This window comes from Grammomys surdaster, unplaced genomic scaffold (genome assembly GCF_004785775.1).
Source record: "Grammomys surdaster isolate TR1022 unplaced genomic scaffold, NIH_TR_1.0 167, whole genome shotgun sequence".
Taxonomy (NCBI): domain Eukaryota; kingdom Metazoa; phylum Chordata; class Mammalia; order Rodentia; family Muridae; genus Grammomys; species Grammomys surdaster.
Window position 1 is genome coordinate 11,433,319 of NW_021604615.1, and position 19,653 is coordinate 11,452,971.

General features: G+C 39.1%; 1 protein-coding gene across 1 annotated transcript in view; it reads right to left on the reverse strand.

The window, feature by feature from the left end:
- The window catches only part of Csmd1 (CUB and Sushi multiple domains 1), a 1,525,237-nt gene that overhangs the window by 1,037,231 nt on the left and 468,353 nt on the right, over window positions 1-19,653 (reverse strand). Inside the window, exon 3 of the mRNA XM_028766288.1 lies at window positions 17,480-17,592. Within this exon, the coding sequence (XP_028622121.1) occupies window positions 17,480-17,592 (113 nt within the window). The remainder of the gene's footprint in view (window positions 1-17,479; window positions 17,593-19,653) is intronic.

The window sequence follows — 19,653 nt, forward strand, 5'->3', positions numbered from 1 at the left end:
ATTAGAACCTTCCTTTGTGATCTTGGAGAACTGGATTGTTACATAGTGAGATTCTAATGATATCTGGCAATCATTAATCCTCTGTGTCTGACCTACTATCCAGTCAACTATCAGGTAAAATATATAAAACCTGTTCTTTGCCTATCACTGACTAGCTTTAGGCATTTCTTAGCCTGTGACTTAGAGCAACTTCTCTCACTATTGCTCTCTCAGACCTGCCTGATGGTCCTAACTAAGGGTGTTCATTGTAAATGCCCTCATTTATCACGTTCTTTCCAATGTAACTAAAAATCTCATGTAATTGCTTCCATGATTTTGTGTTTGAATATGTTATTCGGTATAACCCGGGTTCATGTTTCTGAGCCATGGTCACTCAGTCATCTTTTGAGTGTGAACAAATATTCAGTTATTCCCTTTGATGTGAGTGCTGTGTTTGTATTGACACAACAAATGAGCTTGCTGAGAAACCATATTTAACACCAAATTTCAACCCCTGGATGATATTTTCCTACTTCTTCATTGTTACCTTTCACTGGCATTAGGATCCGTGATCACAGGTACGTGTTTGTGTTACTATTATCTAATCTACATCTTAACTGTAGAAAATTTCTAAAACACTATAAGTGATAAGCAAACATATATAGACCAACCAAAACAGTGGATTCTATAAGCAGTAAATAAAATTAGTGTTTGTTTCCAGTGAGAATGTGGAGGTTATATTTAATATTAATGTAAACAACATACCTTCAGCATAGAGGGCTAGAAGTACCCTTTTAAGCAGCTTCGTGCTACAGGTTTTGAAGTAATCAAAATTTGCATTAAGATTGCATTAAAATATGAAACATTAATCCTGTCTACTTATCAAAAATACACCTAATAATGTTTACCTAATGTAAATTAGCAAACATTGTCATTCATTTGAAAACCACTGCAGTTTCAGTATTGTTTAAAAAAAAAAAGAAGAAAATCCCAAAGTGCTGAGCACCATGCATCCCAACCCACCCACCTTTGTCACTTGATCTAGACTGAGTAACACTGCTGCCATGTCAATCAAACTGCCCTCCCACCCTCTCTTTAGATATTTGTTCTATGCCTTTAAAAAAAAAAAGTATTTTTTAACATGATCTCTTAATACAATGAAAACCCAGTGACTTGTCTTTGCTACTTTGTAGGTTCTTCTTTTTTTTTGAATCTTTTATCCACCCAGTTTTACTCTATATCACTACATAGGAAACAAAGGATAGAGGAGAAAGAAAGGGACGGAGAGTGGGGGGAGGGAGGGAGGGAGAAACAGAGAGAGACAGAGTGACAGAGACATAGAGAGACAGAGATTGACAGAGAGACAGAGACAGACAGAGAAATCAAGACACGCACGGGAAGAGAGAGGGAGAAATCTGTAAATCTAATTTCTTTATTCTTGTTCCTCTTCTTCTTCCTCCTTCTCCTCTTCTTCCTCCTCCTTCTCCTCTTCTTCCTCCTTCTCCTCTTCTTCCTCCTCCTCATCCTCTCCCTCCTCCTTCTCCTCCTTCTTCTTTGACTATGATTACTAACAACTGGAAACCTGAATGACCAACAAACAACCACCCCACCAATCGGGGCTCTAATATTTACATACCGTCTGAAAAGTTCCAGGAATTCTAAACATCATACAATTGCAGAAACTATCTGCAGCTGATACAACTATATTTTTGCTAGAGCATGAGGAAAATCATAGACACCTGCTATGAAGAGGCCCCTTATCTCTACACCTGGGATTGAAACAAACCCCCTATTTTATTTTATTTTATTTTATTTTATTTTATTTTATTTTATTTTATTTTATTTTATTTTTTAAATAATTTATTTATTTTTTCTCAAATCATAATTCATTCACACAGGGGTTATAAACACAGAAAGGCAGGATGTGGGGAAGGGGATGACACTGGAGTATGGGTGTTCAGGGGGAATACAGATATCTTTCAGAACCGGGTATCGGCTGGGTGAAGGTTCAGGGGACAGGTCACTATGACTCTGCCTATGACTCACTTGTCCTTATCTAAGTTGGTATTGTCTGCCAAGGCTACCTATTTACAAGGTCTATGACTACTCGGGCTGGTAAATTTCTACAAAAGCTGCCTATTTACAATAGCTTATAGCCCTCTGTTTCAATGTTTTTCCACAGAGACCCAAGACTTGGTGTTAGTATACATGTATGACAGGCCTATTGCTGATTTTAGGCCTATGGCTGATTTTAGGCCTTCAGTGTGTAATCAGGGCTACCCCTGACATCTCCTCCCATCTCTAAGTATAAAAGGGCTGTGGCGATTCTAATTTTGTGAAGGTGGGGATAGAGGCCTGACCTCCAGTAATTGAAGGGGACCTTGTAATGGCACCAGTCCCCCTGTCGTTGTCTAGTGAGGCATGAGGACCCTACCCATCCCAATGTCTTTTTCCAGGAGAGGGGATAATTTTGACATCAACCCCTATGCAATCAGGCTTGTCCCTCAGGGAACCCAGAGAGATAATTTTAACTTTTATTTATATTCCCTTGCAGTGTTTAACCTCACAGCCTAAGCAAGAGTTCAGATCGCCAGTCAGAGGGGCAAACCCCCTATTTTAATATTTATTTTTTTTAAAGATTTATTTATTTATTATATATGAATACACTGTAGCTGTCTTCAGACACACCAGAAGAGGGCATCAGATCTCATTACAGATGGTTGTGAGCCACCATGTGGTTGCTGGGATTTGAACTCAGGACCTCTGGAAGTACAGTCAGTGCTCTTAACCACTGAGCCATCTCTCCAGCCCCAATATTTATGTTTTTTAAAGAAGCCAAAATTGCAGAATCCCCACTGCAAAACTTTTTGCTGCTGGGCCTTTTGCATGCACAGCTGTGATTCAAGGTCCTTTGTCTCCCACAGAACCCAGTCACGCTGGTGCAGACTTCAACCTTCATGCTTCACCTCTCCCCAACCCCTCCTCTGCTGGTCTGATACAATTTCAGAGACTATGACACTACTCCTGTTTCTCTATCCCTCTTAGATGTAATTCCAACACAGTTTCTTCTCCCTACACTCCTCCTAGTGAGCTAACCTTCATCACATCCCCTCTCCCCAGATTTACTTCTCCTCCATTTCTTTTCCAGAAATGATCAGGCCTCCAAGAGATGACAAATAAATAGGACAAAAGAAGATACAATAAGACAAGGTAAAAGCCCTCATATCATGGATGAGACCATTCGAGATATAAACAGACTCACACATTTCTGCTTGTGAAGACAAGCCTACTGCTATAGATATCTTCCACTGCAATGACCTCTGTGTCCATAGGGATCAAGGGCTTAGACAGTGAGATATCTCCATCTTGGACCAATATCATGGGGGCTTCACTAGAGGATACACATTTTGAAGAGGAAAAAATACAGGCTGTCTTGAAATAACAGGACAGAGAGACATGGCTCACAAGGCATCTCTGATGTCCGTCAGGTGCTGGAATAGTCAAGATGGTACAGAGCCCTCTTCAGCTTCACTGTCTAACAATCAAGAAGATTGTGAAATCCCTGATATTTTCTAAGCATTGTATTTTCAGTTTAACATTTATTTAAATTCTGAGCATGTTCTTGAATAGAACACATTTATTTAAAACAATTACAGAGAATATGGGCTCTACTTCCTCTCTGGCCATCTACAGAAAAGACAAAACAGCCCAAGGTGCTTTCAGCAAAGGTACTTTCTTAGGATCAGCATGTCCTGCATTCTAAGGAAGTCATGCGATAGACAAGGAATAGCCCACCACCAAGCTGTACTCATGACATGTTTGGATTCTCAACTTTCTAGAAGAAAGAATGCTTTATCATTCTACCACAAACGACCTCCTAGTTATGTGCACATGACCCAGCTACACACACCATAGCTTGCATTTACAATGTGAGGATTTTAATTCTCATGATTTTAAAAGGAAAGTTAATTTATGTGAAATACTTGTGCCCCATTTGATCAAATCCTCTTATGTCAATACTTGGAACTTAGAGTATACTTCACAAAAAAGCACTTGTGAGTTCATGCCCTAGAAGTCAAGGAAAAGAGTTTTGCCAAGCAATGCATTACCCTGTGACAAGCAGTGCAAGGTAATAGGTGGCTCAGTAGGTGATGTTTTGGCCACTGAGCTTTCTGATCCAGTACAAGTAGTGAACCAAATCCACAAGAAGTCACCTGAAAGTCCCATGAATATATGGAACCAAAATACAAGATGTTTCACATAGATATACACCACATAGCAGGGTGTATATCTGTGTTTTATCATGTAAACCCTCTTAGAAATAGTATGTCAAACATCCAGCTACCTTTGCACTCTAGGCCTTAAACTCCTGGCCACAGTGGCCCATGGACCCCAGTTGCACCTCTGGAAGGAGTCAGGCTGCCTAGGAACATGTGGACACTATCTTCTTCCCTGCTAAGCAGTGCTTTTCTGAGCAGTTTGTTCTGGCTTCTATTAGTATTCTGAATGATGTCTGCTATTCCCACGACTGGCCTATAACTGCACAGTCATGAAGAGCACAGGGGCAATGCAGTTAGATAGAATCTGTTAGAGCCACCTGTGGGAGACAATGCTAACAATTTTGCGGTGTATTAGTGAAATGGCAGTACAAATTCGGTTCACAGAAGATCCCAACATCTGTCAGATGGTGGGGAATGTAGCTATAGATATCACAATGCAGCTATACCAAGTAGGTGTTTTCCCCTTATGTGGTCTTAGACTATAAAGTACCCTGTGACCTATGTCACTCCTGTGAGGGAATCTAGGCACATCTGCCCTTGGATGGTACCATCAAAGTAATACAATACATGCAAAGTTGGGATTACAGCTGTCAATACACCACATTCAAAGGGGCAGGATTTAGGGAAGTACCATGACCACTAAATATCCTATGAAACTTGATCACTCAGCTACCAACTTTTAAGTATTCTATTCTGGTCACCACATTCCTCTTGATCAATGTTTTATTCTCCATTCTCTAAGGAAGTGGTGAGGTAGACAATAAAAGGTAAAGATAAAGGAATGTTGTCACTCTGTAAATTTTATTTCCTTTTCCTTTTTAAGTATGTCTGTGTGGGCAGGAACATATGTATGCATACACAAGTTCCCATGAAGGTACCCAAGTAATGTGGAGAATCTTACTGGATCGTTCTCCAGTTTTTGTTTTGAAGTTGAGTCTATAGTAGAACTCAGATCTCACCTATTTCTAGGTTCCCCTACCAACTTGCTGGGGGACATACTGTCTCTACCTTTTCAAGCTAGAGTAACTGATGGGGAGCCCTGCACACCTCACGTTTATGTGACTTCTAGGAATCTGAATTCTGGCCCTCTAGCTTATGAGTCAAGTACTATTTAAATACTAAGACAACTCCCCAAGTCCCTAGGAAGTTGAAGGAGTACTTTGAGCCTACTGTCCCGGTGTGATGATGGTAGATAGTCAATGTTATTCTGAAGGGAAAACACAAGAGTCAGCCAGTTGGGAACCTGGGATTAGGCATTCAAGGTGGGTACAAACAGTTCTGCTAATCTACCTTCCACATACTCCAATGGAAGATTCTGAACAGGGTCTGTGCATCCAACTAACATCAGGGGAAATGTCTACTGTTCAGCGAAATAAGAGGAAAGTTGATTCATTCAAACTATTGAGTCATCTGGTGTCTGAAGAAGATACTTCCCAAAGGTGACTCCCTGAGCACAGCAGAACTATCAGGATGGCTGGAGGACATCGCTCCTCTGAAAATTCAGGTTCTCTACTGTTCAGAGGAGTTAAGGAGTGAGGTCATATGGAAAGGCACAGGGCTTTCCAGGCCCCAGTTATACCTGATGGCTACTTTGGCAGCTAATGACTACTGGAGGAAGGATAGTAAGATTGCTGTTGTTTTAAGGGCGTGGCCCCTGATAGTGATCAATGCTCCACTGCATGACCGAGCATCCTTGTGCATATGTGCAGACATAAATGAACTCAATGAATTATTTGAAAAATAACATGTAGGCAGGGAGCAGGTAACACAGGGATCCTGAGAATAAACTGTAATGGGAGAGTAGGGAATGAATGTGATAAAAAAAAATACACGATAAGCACACATGAAAACTCTCAAAGAATAAATGAAAAATAAACTTTAAACATAAGGATCCAAACAGAAAAAGGGATTGACAGCCTGCTTTCCAGGAAAGATGAAGACGGCAAGGTCAACTTTCCTAATAACCCTGTGATCATGGCACCTGCCTTTATACAAAAGGTTTTACTGGGGTATCTCCTTCATCTAGATACCTCCAAATGTCAGCTGTGATCTCCTTTCAGGCGGGAACAGTCAGGAGCTGGAACTCACCCGCCAAGAAAGTGGAGAACAAAGCCACGACGTCTTCATCCTGGGCGTGGCCTGTCTAGCTCCTTTCCACAGGTGGATGTCAGAGTAATAGGAAAACATTGCTTCTGAAACAATAAGGAGCCAGCTGCGACAGTTTAAGGACAGAATGGGAATTAATGACATGGATACTATGTTTTGCAAAGCTGGGCTAGAGTCCCTGTGGTTTAATGGGTGAGAGGGCAAATTGTTCTGGGAGCTAAAAATGGAGACAAACAGTTACATTAAGTGTGACAAAAGTACAGCTGATAGGATGTTGTAAATGCTACCTACCTGGGTAACATTGTAGCACTGTAGCACGGCATTCTGTGACATATAGAGGTTGTGCATAACTCTCATCAGTCTGAGAACAAATGGTGCTAATCTTATACAGAATCACATGAATGAAAAGTTGTCTCCCTTATTTTCCAGGAGTATCTAATAAAATGTACAAAATTAATTAGCAAGCTTCTTATAATAACAAATTGGGCACGGCTACAGTCATCATACCATGTGGCTATGCCCATGATTTATGGACCCAAGAATTCCTTCTGAAATAAAGCAAATCCAGACTTTTCTGTGCACATGTCTATAGTGCAGCATATGGGAGGGCTCTGAGCAAGTGTCAAGCCTCAGAAACTGAAGCCTCAGACGGGAAGTGTTGAAAGCCCACCACAGTAAGACAGACAACACTCCCGGTGTAGAAATGCCTTCAGCTTCAGCTTCCAGTTTCTTTCCCTCCCACGTCCCACAGAACTACAGGACTCTCAGATGTCCCACACACCAGCTGTCCACTCTCTAGCCCACTCTCCTCCCCAAATGCAGTTTTGCATCCCAGCATTCTAATATTTAAAAAACATGTTTTTGAAAATATATGCCTGATTGGAAAACAAAGCCTAAGCGGGGATGTATTTGATTTCCATGAAACCAAAGCCATGTCTAAAACAGACAAGTCCATGATGCAAGTTGAATCTCATAAGGCAGTGGTTTTCCTTCCTTTTCTTCAAGGTTGTGAAAGAAGTACAAGGTCATATCCAAATCTCACATTTAATATCTGTTAGGAAATGCTTAAAACAACCCCTGAGACTTCCTGGAAAGTCCTGGACTCTGTGTATCCATGGAGAAAATCTTTTATTCCTTTAGCTCTCCATGATCATACTTTTTCCTGGTGCTAGGATTTGAACCCAGAACCTTGCACATGGCAGGCAAGCATTCCACCATCATGTTCTTATCAGTATCTTACATTATTAATATTTAAGAGAATGATTTGGATAATTAAAATAATTGTATAAATTTTTGCAGAAGAAAAATTTTACCCCGGGTACTCACTATTCTAGCCAGTGTTTGGAAACAATTGACAGAATTTCCTATTGAGGTTTATAGTACCCTGCTAAGCTCTAAGGACTGTGATGGGAAATACACAATTAAAATGTAATAACCACTGATGCAGTGCATGCACACAAACTCATAGTGCAACCCTACATGGAACCTGCTTGGGTTCTACAAGAGAATCAGTGTCTTATCTGGCGAAATCCGGAGACACTCTGAGTCTTTGATCTTTTAGGATATGAGCCTCAGAAAATTCACATCCATACCTACTATCAAATGGGATTACAAGTGTCCATTCTCTTGCTAAATTTAAGGAAAAGGAGAAAAAAATAAATAATTGAGGGTGGGCAGTGTCTGAACAGGCATGAGTAGACATGAACACGTTTTAAAATATCAAGCCTGAAGTATATACATGGGAAGCATAGTGTCTCTGATTCTGGGGCCTCGGGATCAATAGGGAAATTAGTATACATATGAAGGGGAAGTAGACAAACAGAAGATCCAAATCCCTGTGGACTTAATTGTAGATTCTATAGGCAAAAGAAACATTTCAATTGCTATTTAGCAAGATACCAGAAGAGGAAGATAAAGTACAATTTGGAATGTCCAATATCCATGTCAAACTATGTTTATTGAATGATTATATTTAATTTAGTATGAGTATGCTTTACCAACAGCCCTTTCAAGGGGGAGACTTTTAATTACCATGTAAAGCAACATGGGCTTAATTGACCTGAGACTCAGAGTTTTATTCTGGTCCAATATCCAGTACTTATTTTCAGTATGATCAACTTTCTTTTTTTTTTCCAGTTGAACAATGTCCACATCCTCTCCTTGCCTGATTCACATTGATGTCAACTGCTTGCTTTTCTCCTCTAACCTCAGTCACCATCTCTAGCTAGAATCAAGTGTGGACCGGCTCTCCCCCTGTGCTCAATGACGTCTATCTTATATTCTTGTTATTTTTAGAAGACAGAAATGGGCAAATCAATAGCAAAACAGCAGCAAGGGGGAAAAAATCCTATCTACATGAAATGTGATTCACAAACAATAGTGAAGTCACCTTAGCCAAGATATACAAGATGCCGGTTGATTGGAAAACACACAGTGTGTCGGCAGGCACATGCATTCTTTGAACTCACTTAGAAATGTTTGTGCAGTCTCTCAAACCACGTAAAGCAAATACAAGCATGGAGCAAGAGAGGATAATTGAGCGTCCCACAACAGACACCAAAGAGAACATCAGTACAAAACAGCAGCATTAAAGAATATCACACAGGGCTCTCTTTAGAAGTGACCTCACTACATCTCATCTTCCAGACTTCCTCTGCAGAAGTGACAGAAGCAGCTAAGAGGGATGACCTGAGATATGTGCTAATATACCTCTTTTACAAATAAGGAAACTAAGTAATAAAGGCTTAAGTAACTTGTCCAGTGGCCACATTTACCATGGATGTGGAATGAGATGAGACCCAGCGTCAAATTCCAAAACTTCACCCAGAGATACGCATTTCAATAATGAAACAAATATTTTTTTATCTCCAGTGTCAGAACAGCCAGAGCTTGCTGATGTTTAGGTGCAGAAGGTAATCTAATTGCCAGAGATTCCCATTAAGGACAAAGAATTAAAACAAGAGAGAAATGAAGGGGGAGGGCCACCCTTTCTCTGCTGCATATAAGGTGCATTTTAAATGATGGCCAATTTTAATTTGGAAACACTACCTGTAATTATGTATTGTTAAACACTGTTCATGTGTCAATAGCAAAGTTAGAAGCCAATTTGTCTGAAACAGAAACGAGTGGTTGGAGGAAATGTTAACAAAACCAGCAAACGACAAAAGCATGGGAGACACGTGTTTATAAGGATTCAAGTTTACTCTATAGTCAAGATTAAGTATAGTAAGAAATGAAAGAATTAATTATGAACTGAGGCTGGGAGCATAATGTGCCCCCATGGTTATTTGTTGCTGAGTTATGATTTTGAGGATGAATTTTCTACTGAAAATTCTTGCTTTTTACTGCTTCTTTTAATAGATGCCTGCTATCTATGAGAAGGGTTTAGTAAGTACACACTGTTTTCTCTTAAATTAAAAGGAAATCAAATACAGCGCTGGTTTGGGAATTTATTAACTCAACCATTTAAAAAAATGACTGTATCAAAGGATTTTTAATTACCTGGCCTCACTTTCATGCAATCTCCAGTTAAGAGCCAGAGGTCCACTCAAGAATATTAATGCTCACATCATCCTGAGAAATCTCTGGGTTTATGGCTTTTATTTTCTAATGCTGTCAATGCTTGTTGTAATGAGCTAAGGGGTGTGCATTTATGCAGGGCAGAACAAGTCCAGGCTCATGCTGATGACTCCAAGCCCAATGGTAACATAGATTCACAGTGCAGATAGTCGGCTAACTCTCCTAAACATTCAGGCACCTATGTACACTACAACACAGCCAAGGCAAACCTTCTCAGCAACAGTCAGAAGTACAGGCTCACACAGGTGTGCCTATGTGCTTCTGCAAGCGCTCATGGCATTTTTAATAAGCTGCTTTGATGTAGCAGCCCATCCCACAGATCCCAGGCCAGTGTATCCAGAGAAGACAAAAACGAATTCTCTTTAAAACTAGAACTCTAAAGAGCCCTTTCCTTTCCTGATGATGCTGAAAGAAGGAAAAGCATATGGAGCGAGCAAGCGAGCTACTAAGAGAGAGACAGAGAGGGGAGGAAGCATAGACAAGAATGTGAGAAATGTATACACATGCAGTGTGAGCCTGTGTACTTTTGTACAAGAATGCATGTGTGAATGCATGCACACACATGCACATGTGAGTGTGTGTGTACAGGTGTATGTGTGAGTGTGTGTGTCTATGTGAGAATGAGCGTGTGTGTTTGCAGTATGTGCGTGTTCATGTGTATATGCACATGAGTATATATATATGTATCCCATGTGAGGTTGTGTCAATGCATTCACGAACACATACTAATGTGAACCAACATGTGTGTATGTATGTGATAGTTGCTAAAAAAAAAACCCAGTGTCTCACGCGACCTATGTTGCCAGTAGCATCTCTCCTGAAGAACTGAGGGTAGACTATTTCTACTGAGATAGAAAGTAGATTTTCTAATGCACAGAACTGACTCTCTTTCTTACTAGGTAAGTGCATAAGACAAATGTCTGAAGTCAAAGTTCACACTAATAAATTACAATCGGCAAGGCCTATCCTAGATCCACTGATGTCACTGTTAACTGTCTACTCCCAATGTGTCATGCGTGAGACACACTGTAGCCTTATGCACGCCTACTTGAACTTGGTATCATAACCACAGAAATAAGATAAAATAAATGACAACTACCAGCTAAACTGCCACAGGATCATAGAGCACGCATCAATCGATGGAGTATTCTGGTCTTTCACTAGATACAGAACTTTTCAGAGCTTCATAAAGTCTAAGAAATATCTTTAATTTTCTCAGAGAATCCCGCACACCCACAAAATCGTGCATAAAAGTCGTGGTTGGTAGCACCTAGAAATGTTTTAGGACTCTCGGGCTAAAAAGAGTGAATCAATAAAATTTGAATCAGCTTCTGAATGATTAGCCCCATGGCTTATGGGACACGGAGCTGCACACTCAGGGAAGACACCATTGGAGCCAGCTGCATGCCCAGGATCAGGCTCTGGTGTAGGAATGGACAGGACTCTGTGGTGAATCTGTATTTCTGGGAATATGACACTGCACAAACTGTTTTCACTGTTTCTCCATTCATCAGAAATGCAGGAGACACAGGTAACCAGCTTCACAGGCTGCTTTCTTTGGTTTGACTGCTCTCCCATTTCTTCTTCCCATAATCTGGCTGTCTCAAAGCTGAACTTTTAGAAAGAAACACCCCTTTATCTGTATCTGTGCCTTCTTCAGTTGTTATAATACCAACAGTTATGATCATTTCTTTTAAAACATCATCTTACTGTGGTAGAACATTGAGCCTGCTGTCTGTTGATTAGCACATGTCTAAGGGTCTGAGGCCTCTGACTGAGCTTACACAGTGCTTTCAAATGTTGCACCAGGACCTCTGACTTTTGATCCTAATATGTCTGGTGTTGAACACCCTTGCCAAAGGTACAGAGGTGTCTGAGTGGCAGTGAACATAGCTGGAGAAGGACCAACTCTGCCTGCTTCAGAGAATTGCAAGTCTGTCAAGACCTGACAAGGAGAAGCTGGTGTGACCTTCCCTGCCACCAGCACCTAAGTCATAGGTGGCTGGGAGCTTCACTCTGGCTGTATCATTCCTCTCAAAACCTGAACATAGCTAAAAGGATGAGCAGGCTATGGAGAGGTGTTGTTGCCTCCATACAATCATAATCCTCAGACAGGGGCCCCAGTTCATCTGCTGATCTCTCCTGGTCCAAACCATAACTCAGGTTGAATCTGGTAATCTCTGCCTGCAGATATACGCAAACACCGGAGTTACCAAGCAAGGTAAAGCATGGATCACCCAGGGCCACCATGTAGCTACTTTTTATGAGTCGAGCCCTGAAGATACTCTGGGAAGAAATCCTCCCTTGAGGGGTGTGAAAGCCAGGCAGTGTCAGAAGGCAAGACTCAGTGCAAAAAGCCCAGCCTCCCCCAGAGCAGGCTGCCTCTTGCTCTTGGGAATCACAGAGCCGTGTTGTATGGCAAGATCCACCTTCCCGTGTCTGAGTTAAGAGGTAGATGAAAATGTCACAGTTTTGCACAGGGAAATGATCGTGTAATAAGTGACCAAATAGGCAAAAGCTCTTTTCCTGTGGATAAGGGTAATTTGGTGACCTGAACTAAGCAGACCATTCTGCACAGATTTCTTGTGTCTATATTACAGGCTATAGACACACTTTCTTTTTAGAGCATTTCAATGATTGTATACAAACTGGCTAAAAATTATCTTAACCGCCGAAGATTCTGTCTATATCCTCAATGGTCATGCTCACAGGTTTTCGGGTCAAAATCCACATCCCCAGTTATTTAAAACATATATGATATGTCACTGGTCATTCATCTTAGATTCATTAAAAATATTTGACAAAGCTCTATCCTGCATTTTATAGTGTAGTGAAAAGAGTGTCCTCTAAGGCTCTAACAGTATGAGTCTACTGTCTCAAGGATGATACAATACAAACCCAGTTCACTGCTGGAGTGTTCAGGTGCGCTAGGGGTCCGATCAGCTTGAGCCTGGCATCCCTTAAAACCAGTTCTACAAACCTACCTTCTTTCTGTTCACACACAGTCCTCAAATAAGAGCATCTATTTTTCTCAGTATTCCTTGTGCACGTTTCTTCCTCACCCAGAAGGGTTTTCTTATCATGTATGCTTGTTCAGACCAACATTTAGGGTATGACACCCGCAGTAATTTCTCTTTAGACCATTTGAACAACACTCCACCATGCAGTCCTCTATTTTATTAGTCCTCAGGACAGCCCACTCATTTCAGCCTTGTGACTACTGCTACTACTATTATTATTATTAATCATTATTATTATAGTGTAGTGCTAGATAGCTGTCAAATACTCAGTGAGAGGTTTATAAACAAGGGGAGGGAAAAATGAGATCACTAAAACATCCCACATTTCAAAGACTTACTTTTATTTAAATGTATGTGAATGGGTTTGTGCACCTGTGAGTGCAGTGCCTATAGAGGCCAGAAGAGGGCATAAGAACTCATTGACTTGGAGTTACAGCTGTGAAATGCCTGATACGGGTGATGACAAGTGAACCCAGGTCCTCTTATAGCAGGAAGTGTTCTGCACTGAGGCATCTCTCCACCCATGAGAAATGAATTCTTAGACCCTAACATCTACCTACTGAATCCGGCTCATACAGTATCTTTATAAACATGAACATATAGTACATGGATACTGTATGCATGTGCTTGTGTTTGATACACACAGTCTCTAACATCTGGAGGATAAGCAGTCCTTGAGAATTGCAGCTTCTAAAGATAAGCAGATCTGGGCTTAATTCTGCTGACACTGAGCAACATAGTGCAATTCTGAAAAAAAAAATGAAACTATTTTAGTCACTGCTCCATCAACTTTAAATGATAGTCACAGGTAATTTTATCTCACTTGCAGAGTCCTTGTGGGGACAGATTAGAAAATGCACTTAAGACATTATATAATAATAGACACATCTATCTAACTGTCTATGTATTGTCCTATCTACCTCAATATTTATCACTAGTTAGCTGTATATTGGTCTCTCAATGCACCATATCTATCCATCCATTTGCTATCTACCTATCATTATTTATCTGTCTATCATTTGTTGGTTATTTCTGATATATTTACCTTGCTGTGATCATCTGTCATCTACTTTTCTACCATCTATCTACATATGCATCCTTCTGATATTTATCAATCATCTGCCTATAAATGTTTTATCATATATCTGTGTGGCAATGATCTACCTATCGTCTGTGTATATAGCTCAACTATCTACCAGTCCTTTATCTATCCTCTGTGATGCATCTTTCTCGCAATCATCGATTGCCTACATTTTAATCTATCATCTTTTTGCCTCCTTTCTGTTTATATATGTACCCATTCAGCTATACAGTATTGAAATATTTACCCACCATATATCTAATATGTGTGTCCTTCAACTACCACCTAATCATCATACATATCTATCTATCTATCTATCTATCTATCTATCTATCTGACTATCTGTCTATCTATCTATCTATCTATCTATCCATCTATCCACACATATGTGTGTGATGTTAATCAACTTAATAATTTTAAGACAAAAACAAATATGTCAGAATTTCTTAGGACTAATTATAAGTAACATACAGCATTGGGTCTCATTAAAAAATTATTAAATAGAATTATACTAATTGATTGGTCCATAAATGGAGCCAATAAAACATGATAAAATGAGTATTTTGAGTAACTGACTCAAAATTTTTCTGTACTTATACAATAATCTATAAACTTATTGGTTAAGAAGTCCCAAAGAGAAACCTTGAAGAAATACTCCATGTGGACAACTTTAGCAAGAAATTCATAAATACGTTCATTAGGATTACAACATTAAATTCAGTGACTGAATGCGTTAATTGGAATATTTAACTTATTGTTTCCACATTCATTATGTTGCTTAATCTCCCCATGTACAAATAATAATTTACATAAACAAGACTTATTTGGAAATATTGCCAAAAAATCATGCATTCCATGCCCAGATTAAGAACACTGCCAAGGTTATCTTATTTTTGACAGATATTATAACTTTGGACAATTTCCTCATTCCAACTCAGTGAATATAAATTAAAGTTTTAAGTAGCAATCTGTTAATACTAAAGAAATTCTAATTTAGGAAAGCAGTGCTACTTTAAGGACTACGGGGAAATGCTTTAATAGTTGATTTAGTACTTTTCTCTAAATTCAATTTCCATTAAATATCTTGGATAATAAATTAACATTTTTAAGTGTTTAGATTAACATTAATTACATTGTTTCCTTCATAGAAATTACTACATGGGTTGTCTCTTCAAATCAGCAAGTACTAGAGTAAAAGAAAATCTACATTATTTTTTAAAAATTGAATGTAAATAACACATTGGAAACTGCTGTAGATGTCTTTCTGGTCACCACACTGGCCCTGCCTTCTCTCATGCAGATATAATTTTTCTGTCCTATGTATTCCCCAGATCTTGCCTTGGTGGGTGAGAGGTACCTCCCATCCCTGGGGGCTTGAGCTATCAATAAAGGAGGGAAGCTGTCAGTGAGAGCTTTGCTCTCTTTCCAATACCTTCTCCCCTCTGTACTCTTCTATCAGGATGATAAAAGTCTTTGATGGGCAATGATAAATAATGATTATATTCAGATATTAAATATTATATAAAATTGATTTTGTTGATGACAGATTTGTGTATTTCACAAATATTTTCTTCAAAATTTGCCTTATGGTTTTTGGTAATTACCAGATAAATGATTAACCATTTGAAATGTAACTTAAAAAAACATCTTTACATATTCTGAAAGCACATTCAAGTTAGCATATTATCTATGTACTTTTCCAGTTATATTTTGTTATAATGCTGACCCAAACATGATATAATGTCTAACAGAAAAAAATTCATCAATATGTTAAAAACTACGTTATCATCCATTATGACAATGAATAAAACCCACAGCAGACCAGGAAGATTTGATCAAAGGGCACACTTGGACATCACTTAGCTCCAAATGTTTCTACATTAGCTATTTATTGATAATCAGAGAAATACACAGAGTACCCACAATGACTTTGTCAGGAGACAGAGTAGAATTGCCAGAGTTCCCAGACCTTGGACACATTGCCTACCCTCTGGACAGATATCATCTAAAATCTTAGAAGTAAGTAAGCTCAGAGGACGCAAACACACTGATACGGAGATTTTTTTTTTGTGTCCTGAAACAGACATGTGATTAAGGGGTCAAAGAAAAATGGCAATTGTAACTGAATTTTAAAGTTAATCTAACCTCTTAGAGGCAAAGAGGAAGGAGAAGGAGGGATCATGAAGGGGAGACTGGGAAGGGGGACAACATTTGAAATGTAAACAAATAAAATAATTGATAAAAAAGTTAATCCAAAAATTGATCATAAATCAGCTTGCTACTGTCCGAAGACTATGCTACTTCTTGACAGTCGCACATTCAACAGGATTTATACCTCTCTCACAACAGACGCTGGTTTGTATGAAAGCATAATGTCTTCACAAATGAGTCTTGCAGAGCATGCTGGGATCTGCAGCATTAATGGGTCATTTAAGCTAAAAATATTAACAAGTCTTTGCACAACTCCACATGGTTGTATTACACTCTAGTATGTTATTATATAACCCATTACAACCAGATAGCTGCATCACAACTAATTTCAGTTAAATTAACCAAGTAGAGGGTTGAACTTTGCACAAAGTACATGCACATGTACTCAGTATTAGAGCAAATCATGACACATGTAAAGCAAACCACGTGGGTTGCAGAAAGTCAGTGACTAATGGCTCCACCCACAATTCATTTTTCTTTACTCACAGTCACTGGAGTTTGTGTAACTAACAAATGATAGCTCTTGTATTACACATGAAAGAAAATTAAATACCTCTATACCAAACTAAATTACACACACCTTAGGCCTAGTGCTCATTGGTACCCAGTTCAATTACTTCAAATCTAACACAGAGACAATCCTTTCCTTAACCAATGTCCACATGTCTTCTGTTACATCTACACCAAAACACCTTAAAACTGACAACAACATCATAAAGTATATAACCATAAACCTGACGTCAAATACAAAACAAAAATTCTACTGCTTTGCAAGAGACAAACAAGAGTGAGGCCAAATTAATTCCTAACCTAAAAATTCTAACTTTGGCAAAAATCCCTCATTTCATAAGACCACCTTACTTTAGTCCTAGTTACCAGTCGTACTGCTGAGGAAACAGTTTAATAAGACTCTTCTAGGTTAAAAACAAATGCTTTATGATGAAGCAGTCCCACCAATTAATTTATCTGTGTAATCCTCAGATGTTACCATTGTAGTCAACAAAACAATCTGATTCATAAGTTCAGACCAATAACTGGGAAGTTAAACATGTTTTTGCTCATTCTTTGGCAGACATAGAAGACAGTGTTGCATCTGCTTGACATTGTGTTAAAGAACAGCCAAGTACTTCCTCCGTACAATAAATCTGGACCCACAGAATCAGTATCTCACAGCAGCATTTAGCAGATAGATGAGCAACATGCCAAGAGCCGCTGCCTCCTACCTTCATACATGGCCTTGAAACCTTGTGCGCTCACTGCAAAATCCGTGGTGAACCAGAGCGTGAGGAGAGACCCAGTGCTCACGATGGAGGAAGGCAGCTGGAATCCCGACAGCCTAGATTTAGAAGAGAGAGGAAGAGTCAGAACATCTTCAGTTAAATGTAACATGTTGGAGTTAAAGTGTACACGTTTGCCAGTGGGGCTAGTTTACTGACATTCCTTGATAACATTCTGTTTGTCGAGAGTGACTTTATGATGACGCTCAGGCTAACCTTGAAGTGGTCTTTCTTCTGTCTTAGGCTTCTGAGTGCTAAGATTATAATACAACACCATGTCTTGCTTTGATTATTCTTAATTATGTTACCTTTTTCTAAGTGATTTCATCAAAGACTTAGGTAACCATTGTAAGAGTATTTGATGTTAACATATTTGCTTATTAAATAACTTTTGAGAAATCTCCTTGTGGAGGAATTGTTCACTTATGTGATGTCTTCAGCAGAATGGATTAGGGCTACATAGTACTACACAATGAAACATATATATATCGAGTGACACAGGATACCCCACACGTGCTTCACAATATGAGATGGGACACCCCACACAGGCTTTACTGTGTAAGATGGAGCACCCACACATGTTTTACTGTATGTAACAAGACACCCTGCAAGTGCTTTACTGGGTGAGACAGGACACCCCACACAGGCTTATGTGTTCAGTCACCATTAGCTGCTTGTCACATCTAACATGGCATTGCTTGTCCTTATATTTACTCTAAAGAAATAGTTGTTTCTCTAGAGGAGAACCTATATGCTTGACATTGCACACAACGAAACTCAGTTACCATCCTCAGAAACTACACGATTGATCTTAACACATCTTTTCAAGGTTAATTATTTGATTTGTGAAAAAAAAATCCAGCCATCACTATATTTGAGTAATTTTAAAAGTTTTAATGGCAATAATCAGAGCTCAGGAAGAATAAATTAGTGATTACATATGTGTAGTAAACCAATAGATTTGGAAGCCAATAGATTTATAAAATGTCAAAAGGAAACTAAAACAGACTATACTTCATGTAATTTCATAACTAAAGAAATCTAGTTGTAGATATATGCAGTAGTAATGTAGTCAGCACACTAGGCAATCATGGAGAAGGCAAAGCATATGGGCGCCCTCTGTAGGAGGGATTCTGGTTTGCTAGTTAGCTTGCACTAGTAGTGACCTTTTCACAGCTGCTGGGAATTATAGAATCAATGGTCTGGATGGATTCAAGATGATCTATTATTACCAATATCAGCATGATAATTTATTAATAAGATGACAGAACTAATAGGCTTGAAAATATTATATTTAAATGAGCAAAGGAGGATTATTATACAAACATGGATTATGCTTATCTTGTTTTTATTAAAGTTATTTTATCAGCTTTTGTTTCATTTAGATAAATTACCGCTCAAGCTAAGAGATGATTTAATCTGGAAAGTATTTGTCGATCAACCATGAGGACCTACATTCTGATCCTAGCACCTGGATAAAAGCAATTCTGTGTACCATAAGCATGTATGTCAGGGCTGGGATAGGGTAGATTCTTGTAGTTCACTGGGCAGTAAGTCTTCACTACAACCATGAGCTCCAGGTTCAGGGGAAGGTCCAGTCTCAAAAATGAAATGAGTGGATGACTGAAAAAGACACCAAACCTCCATGTTTATGTATAACATGTGTGCCTTAATATGAGCATACATCGTATACTTCACACAACCACTGCAAAAACAACTGTATTTAAATCTTTTCTTATGTATGGTCCATTTCCAGGGCTTGTGTTATAGCTAAGGGGATGAAGACTATCTGTTCTAGATCTGTTGAAAAAGGCTAACCTGTGATCAATGGATCAACACAGGAAGCACGCCTGGCATGACCTCCATGAACACACCTGACTTCTGTTTTTAAAAAGTTCCAAACAAGTCAAGAGGAAATTCAACAACTGGGTTTCCAAGAGCAAAAGTTGTCCTAGAGCCAGTAAATACTTTTATCATACCACAATCCACAAGTAGAAACCTAAAATGTAAAATTATACAACTTTCATAAAAAAAGAAAAACAAAAAAACAAACAAAAAAAATAAACAGGTCCAGTCTTCAAGGCCCATGGTATTGGAAGAATCCCTATGTGTTACACTAT